At 56.7% G+C, this 6,261-nt stretch overlaps 1 protein-coding gene across 1 annotated transcript; it reads right to left on the bottom strand.

Moving 5' to 3' along the window:
- Positions 1–2,485: 2,485 nt before the first annotated feature.
- On the bottom strand, positions 2,486–5,729 carry ELF3 (E74-like factor 3 (ets domain transcription factor, epithelial-specific )). Its single transcript, XM_010156608.1, has 8 exons — positions 5,565–5,729; positions 4,696–4,917; positions 4,359–4,445; positions 4,146–4,265; positions 3,862–3,951; positions 3,128–3,244; positions 2,750–2,945; positions 2,486–2,606 (listed from the first exon to the last, which is right to left on the bottom strand). Exons 1-8 carry the CDS (start codon positions 5,725–5,727, stop codon positions 2,486–2,488), a joined length of 1,116 nt encoding a protein of 371 aa, XP_010154910.1. The 5' UTR covers positions 5,728–5,729.
- Positions 5,730–6,261: the final 532 nt, after the last annotated feature.

Here is a 6,261-nt window from a genome sequence, read left to right as displayed (position 1 = left end):
TCTAAGCAATCATCAGTCTCACCCTCAAGCTGAGGCCAGGCAGAGGAGGAAATTCCAGCTGCTGCAGCCAGGACAGACTAGAGGAGACAGCATAGATGGTCCATGGGAGATCTTGCTTTGAAAGACTTATTTCTCTCTCTCCTTTGCATAGGGTCACACTCTTGCAAGTGTGCAGTGGGTGATTACCATGATGTTGGCTGTAATGAAGGGTAGTCAGCGAACAGTGTTGTGTCCTCCTGCACAAAAAAGGCTTTGCAAAGCAAACTTACTGCCTAGGGGCATACCAAAAAAACGCCTCACGCCCCCACACACCCACCCACCCCCCTTGCTGGTAGGCTGGCTCCCTTCCTTAGTCACTCCAAGCAATGGCTGAAAACATTCATAGGGATGTGACATTGCTTTTGCCTGGACATCCCAGACCTTGTCACATGCCAAGCTCAGAGGAGGCATCCCAGGGCCTTTCCCCTTGAAGGTGAACAGGAGCTGAGCAGCGCTATCCCCTGCACACACACATTCAGCAGGGTCCTGTACACCAGCAAGAGGTTAGGGTGCCAATAAAACCCTCTGGTGCTCAGCAGTATTCAGAAAGATTTGTCATGGAATGCAGACAATGTACACCAACGGGGAGTGATGCATGGACCACTGTTTGCCAGGCTCATGGAAGAAACGCCTGGGAGCCTGCTTAGCCTCCAACCCCATGAATTCCTTCTTGCTGCTCCCCACACGTATCCTGTAGGTTGGAGAGATGCTCCCAGCACCCCTGGGGCACCTTCCCTGCCTCCTCACAGCTAGGCTAGCATCGGAAGGTTGGTGTTGCCATTTAGCAAGAAGGGGCAGAGGATGTGTTTGAGCTGTCCACACTGCCAGGCCTCAGCGGTGCCCTCTCCTGAAGATGTGGTCTTTGAGAGGCACCCAGGTCCTAGGAGAGGCTCCCAAATAGCCAGACAGGAAGATGAGCAAGCCTTAAACAGATTGCAGAGCCTGTGCTGCTTCTTGATTCCCCTTCATGTCTCAGAAGAGACCACTGTCCAGAGTGGGACTGGAGCTCCTCCCATAGCCTGTGACTCCCAGCCAGGCTGGGCACCTTAATGTGGAGGGAGCTGAGAGAGAGACACACACACTCCCCCCACCCCACCCCCACCCCCTGACCAGAACACCTAGACTGGAAAACCGTTTTGGAGACGGTATCCCAGGAAAGCCGTCCTGCAAAGTGAGTGCCAGAGTTGAATTTCTGGAGGGTCCTCCGAAGGGTCAAGGTTTGGGAGTGGGTGTAAGACACCCCTGCATGGCTGGCTTTGAGACAAGACCTCCAGATCTCACTCCCACCAGCCTAGGGACAAGCAGGCCCCCTCACCCTAAGGAAGACCCTGTGCTCCTGTGCCAGGATGACCAGGCAAGTCCAGGCCACAGCAGGCATGAGGGGTGGTGGCAAACAAGCTTTGTGCAATAGGACATCTCAGCTAACATGTCTGATCCCCACCACATCTTTAAGAAAAACAAGCAAAATGACAGAGAGGTAAAAAAAAAAAAACCAAACAATCAAACAACAATTTATTCCTCTTATGTTCCCATCTGAAAGGAGGAACCCACATGCCTGGCTGGGCTGGCATTCCCCTGCTGTGGCTGACACAGAGCCAGTCTGTGCCCCCGTGACATTGCTTCAGTCCAGCTGAGCATCACAACCTGCCACAAGACATGCGTCCGCCCTGCAATGCACACTCTCACACGGGAACGTCTTACTCATGAAAAAATATATCTGTACATTCATTCTGTGCTTTTTTTTGGTCTTACATAAATTAGAAGCTACTTTTGGGGAAAAGGCCTGTTTCTAGATACAGGCAGCCAGGCTGGAAATGCAGAGTGGCTCTGCTCTCCCAAGTCCTCTCCCTGCTGAGGGCTCTCTGGGGCCAGATGAAGCTCCACAGTGTTCCCATCTTCTCTCAGCTGGTGCTGCACTGAGAAGCTTCTGCACAGTGGCACCTCACCCATCCCATGCAGAGCAATCAGGATGGTGGGCATCTTCAGCACAGTGCGAGCAGCCATGAGGGGTGACCCCAGAGGTGGAACAAGGTTTGTCTGGTCCCAGCTGAGACGGTGGTGCTGCCCCTCTGCCCAGGCAGGAGCAGGGTGACAACAGGAGACCTGCTGGACCCTCTCTGCAGTGCCAGATGCCACTCAAACTTCTCTTCCCCTTAGCAGTTTTTCAGGCTTTGAAACAGCCACAGTCACTGTGACTCCAGTCGCAGGTACATATCCAGCAAGGGAAATAACGGTTTACAGTTACCTACTGGAGCCAAAATATTAGCTTTAAACACCTCAGTGCCAGCAGTCACCAGGACGCACGAGCATGCCCATGGGGTCAGAGTTTCACACGCTGCATGGGGCAGGAGCTTCCAGATACAGCTGCAGGCAAAGTTTCCTGCCAAGGAGCCCAGCTCAGGGCTGGCCCCAAGGGGCCTGACAGACCCTGGCTCATCCAGGATTCCTACAGCTCCGTGTTTCTGTTGAGCACCTCCTCTTCCTTCCAGCCACTGGAGTTCTTCCCAAACTTGTACACCAGTCGTCGCCCATCCACTCTCTCCAGGATCTCTCGTTTGTAGTAATATCTGGAGAAGATGGAGGTGGAATCAGGGCTCTGGATGCATCACCACATGCTGGGGAGCTGCTATGGGGGATCAAGGCTAAGTCCTGGTGGGTCTGACCAAGCCCTGTGGGGCAGGTACCCACAGCGACAGTGGAGGGCACTCACCGCATGGCTCTGCTCAGCTTTTCATAGGTCATGCTGCTGTTTTTCTTCTTCTGTCCCCAGAGCTGAGCCACTGCCTCTGAGCGCAGGAACTTGAAGACGCCCTCCCGCCGGTCCTCCCACTTCATCAGCCCCTCGTTCAGCTCAGGGTGGATCAGGATGTCTCTGATGAACTCCCACAGGTGGGTACCTCTTGGGGCTGGAAGAGGAGAACAAGTTGTAGAGGAGAGAAGATCCTGCAGGTCCCTGCACTTCGCATCTCCCTAAATCCCCCTACCAAGGGCCATGGCCAGAAGACATGGCCCTTTCTCCCATCTCCCCCTGTGGAGCCAAGCTGAGGGAGGCAGCCCCAGCTCCTCCTGGGCTGGAGGGTCCACGTACAGTGCTTGCTCTTCCGGCTCTCCAGGCAGTCTCTGCTCTCCTTGCTGAGTTTTCGGGGCCTTCCCCGTTTCCGCTTGCCGTGTTTGCTGTCCCCTTTCTTGCTCCCTGCAAAGCTATCTGTGCACATAGACAAGGGGACACGTTATACTGTGCAAAGCATTCTGGGTTGCAGCTCCCCACTCCCTGTGCACAGAGATCTCCCCAGGAACAGAAGCCCAGGGGAGAGCTGGTTGGGGGCAGGGAGAAATCAGGGGCTGCACCTTCTTTTCAGGTCCAGGTAAGAGCAAGGTCTCCCCATTCCCTCCAGCCTCATCCCACCCACATCTGTGCCACCGTGCTTAGGGCAGCGTGCTGTTCATTCCTCAAACCTTGCTGCTTCCTTGCATCTCCAGTGTTCCCAGTACCATCACCAGTTGGGATCAATACTGAACATGGCTTTCAGTGCCCAGGATCTCTGGCTTGCAGCCCTCACCCAGCTGCCACCATCTACCCCTTTCCACCAAGCTCACTGCAGCCCTGGCTCTGCCTCAGAACCTGCACCATCACCGTGCTCAGTGAAGAGAAACAGACCCAGGGGCACAGAAAACCAACCCCCTCCCTCCTTCCCAATGTGAGGATGGATGTGCAGGTGTTGTCCCTAAATCATTCCCAAACAGGATGCGCTCTGCAGCTGCTGGAAGTGCCCAGGACCAAGACCTCCTCTCCCAGCTCTCAGCAGGACGCAAACAACTCACCGCCGGGGAATAGCTTTGATTCTGCAGGGTCGAGGTCGAGGTCACTTCCACCGGAGTCCTGGGAGTTGGGGCTGTGGGACATCACAGGCCCTGAGAGGCAAAGGAGCTGGGCTCAGATCACAGCTGCTGACATCTGGAGTTGCTTCCCCCAGCCTCCCCCCACCCACAGGACCCTCCAGGCAGCCTGGTGCAAGACCCAAACCCACCCTTGGCAGTGGGGCAGTTCCCCACTGATCTCAGATCAGCTCAAGCGAAGGGAGCATTTCGCCGGGCAAAACACTGACCTGAGACATCAGAGCTGCCTGGGGACATGGCACCAGGCAAGCAGGTGAAATCTGTGGATAGAAAAGGGTTTGTGGACTTCATGTCCTCCAGGCAGTCCTTGGCACAGGGATTTCCCAGCTCTGGAAGGTGCAGAGAAGGGAAGAAGGGGTTAGCGCTGCCTGCACCAGCAGGTGGTCACTGGGGAAAAGGCTCAGCCAGGGACCCCCCCTTACCCAGATGGCTGGAGTCCAGAAAGGTCTCTTTGGAAGTCACATCCTCCTTTTCCAGCAAGTCAATGATCCAGTTCAGCTCGTCAGAGGCTGCAGGGGTGGAGGGACTGGAATTAGTGATGCCTATTTGGTATGGTAGGGAATGACGCATAGTGGGATCTGACCCCTCCCCACCTGTGCTCTGGTCTGTGCCCCCACATCCTCCTGTACAGTTTACCCAGTGCAACCTCCTCCAGGCAGCTCTCCGCAGTGCCCAGGAAGGAAGGGATCCATGGCTGGTGTGGGTTTCTCAGCTTTGAGCTGCCAGGCCTGGGGTCAAAGGGGACTTTGGGACACTCACTGATCTCATGCAGGCGGTCATAGAGCTCATCCCCCAGGGGTCCAAAGATGAGGCGCATCTGGTCCCTGGTGCAGTGGCAGAGCGCATGCCCGTCCATGTTGCAGCAGGAGAAGTCAATGGAGCTGGCATCATACTTGTTCTTCTCCACATGGTAGCTGATCCACTCCAGGACCTGCACCTTCGTCCAGAAGTATGGGAGCTCACTGAACCACTCTGGCTTGTCTGTGAGGGATGGAGAGCAGGACTCAGGGGGAGGGTGGCCATGCCAGCACCATGTGCCGTGCACAGGCTGCTGGATGCAGCTGGGCACCAGGTCGGGACTCATGGCAATCACACCGGGCACAGTGCCCCCTGTGCTTAGAGAGTTGTGGGACTAACAGGCTCTTAGCACCTGCTCCTGGGTCACCAGCCTTGCTCTGTCCTGCTCCTGTCCTGGGGAACAGCAACTACCTGATGCTCCCCTCACTGTTGGTTTCAGTGCCATTTGTACCATCTGTGCTGGGATCCACCCTGCTCTGCTGGTGTGTTCCCTGTGCCTCCCCCAGCGCCATCCCATGACAGTCCCACCAGCAGAGTAGGATCCCTCCCACCAGGCCTGTAAACTGTGGGATGCTCCTGGTAAGCCCTGGCAGCCTGTCCCCTGGGGTGTGCTGGTGGAGGAGGGCAATGAGGCCCTCATCCCCCTTATGATGCACTCCAAGCAGTCATGTGCCACCCAGCAACCTTTCAGCACACACACCCTAGTGAAACTGAGGCATGGGTCAAGCTGTTGACTTGCCCCAGTGGGACCAGGACCTTGCAATGCTCTTCCAAGCCAGCTGCACTGTCTTGCATGTTGGGTCCCGGTGAAGCGACCACCTCAGTCCTACCTGGGCTCTGTTCCAGGGGTTGGCTGGTGGGAAGGCTCAGCCCCAGGGTACTGTCATCCCCAAGGTGTCCCAGCACATCCAGGGTTGGCTGCACCTCATCTGGCTGGTACATGGCGCTGATGTAGTTGGAGAAGATGTTGCTGATCTCGCAAGAACCCGCCATCAAGCTCTGCGTTGAGAGATGACAGTGAGTCCCGGCCTCGTGGAGGCAGGGATGACCCAAGGCTGCGGCACCTGGCAGCAGCCCTTGAGACCAGGCTGGGTGAGGATGGGCCCCTCCCTCCCTCCCCCCACTGACACCTCTCAGGTCCCTTCTGAAGAAACAGCCAACAGCACTCACTGGCTGGGACTGGGGCCTGACTCACCACTGCCCCGGGGCCGGGAGTGAGGGAGGCTGAGCCAGAGCAAATCGGGGACACAGTGTCACCCTGCTTGCTGAAGAGTCCCATCCCCAGCTGCCTGGCCTCACTAGCCCCATTGGCAGCCAGCACAAAGGGACAGCAAGCAGGTGGCCCGCCGGGAATGGTGTTGCACAGCCGCTCCGCAGGGACGGGCATTGCCTTTGAGTGCTCTCCCAGCCCCATGGCACAGCAGTGCTGAGGCTGTCACAGCTTGCTGCCCCACTGCCTGCCGCAGGGACTCTGGTACCAGCAGTTCCAGTCCTCTCAACCAGCCACAAGAAGCACATCCCAGTAAC

The sequence above is a fragment of the Eurypyga helias genome, unplaced genomic scaffold, assembly GCF_000690775.1.
Source record: "Eurypyga helias isolate BGI_N326 unplaced genomic scaffold, ASM69077v1 scaffold15998, whole genome shotgun sequence".
Classification (NCBI taxonomy): Eukaryota; Metazoa; Chordata; class Aves; order Eurypygiformes; family Eurypygidae; genus Eurypyga; species Eurypyga helias.
Note: the sequence above shows the minus strand (reverse complement) of the source record. Positions and strands in the feature narration are given on the sequence as shown.

Bases quoted from the DNA above. Each gene is read 5' to 3' on its own strand.
- ELF3 (XM_010156608.1), bottom strand. From the start codon at position 5,727: ATGGCGGGTTCTTGCGAGATCAGCAACATCTTCTCCAACTACATCAGC. The intron at 4,266-4,358 runs GTAAGGGGGGGT...TGCACCTTCCAG, and splicing joins TCTGGACTCCAGCCATCTGG to AGCTGGGAAATCCCTGTGCC. The intron at 2,607-2,749 runs GTGAGTGCCCTC...CATCTTCTCCAG, and splicing joins AAGCTGAGCAGAGCCATGCG to ATATTACTACAAACGAGAGA.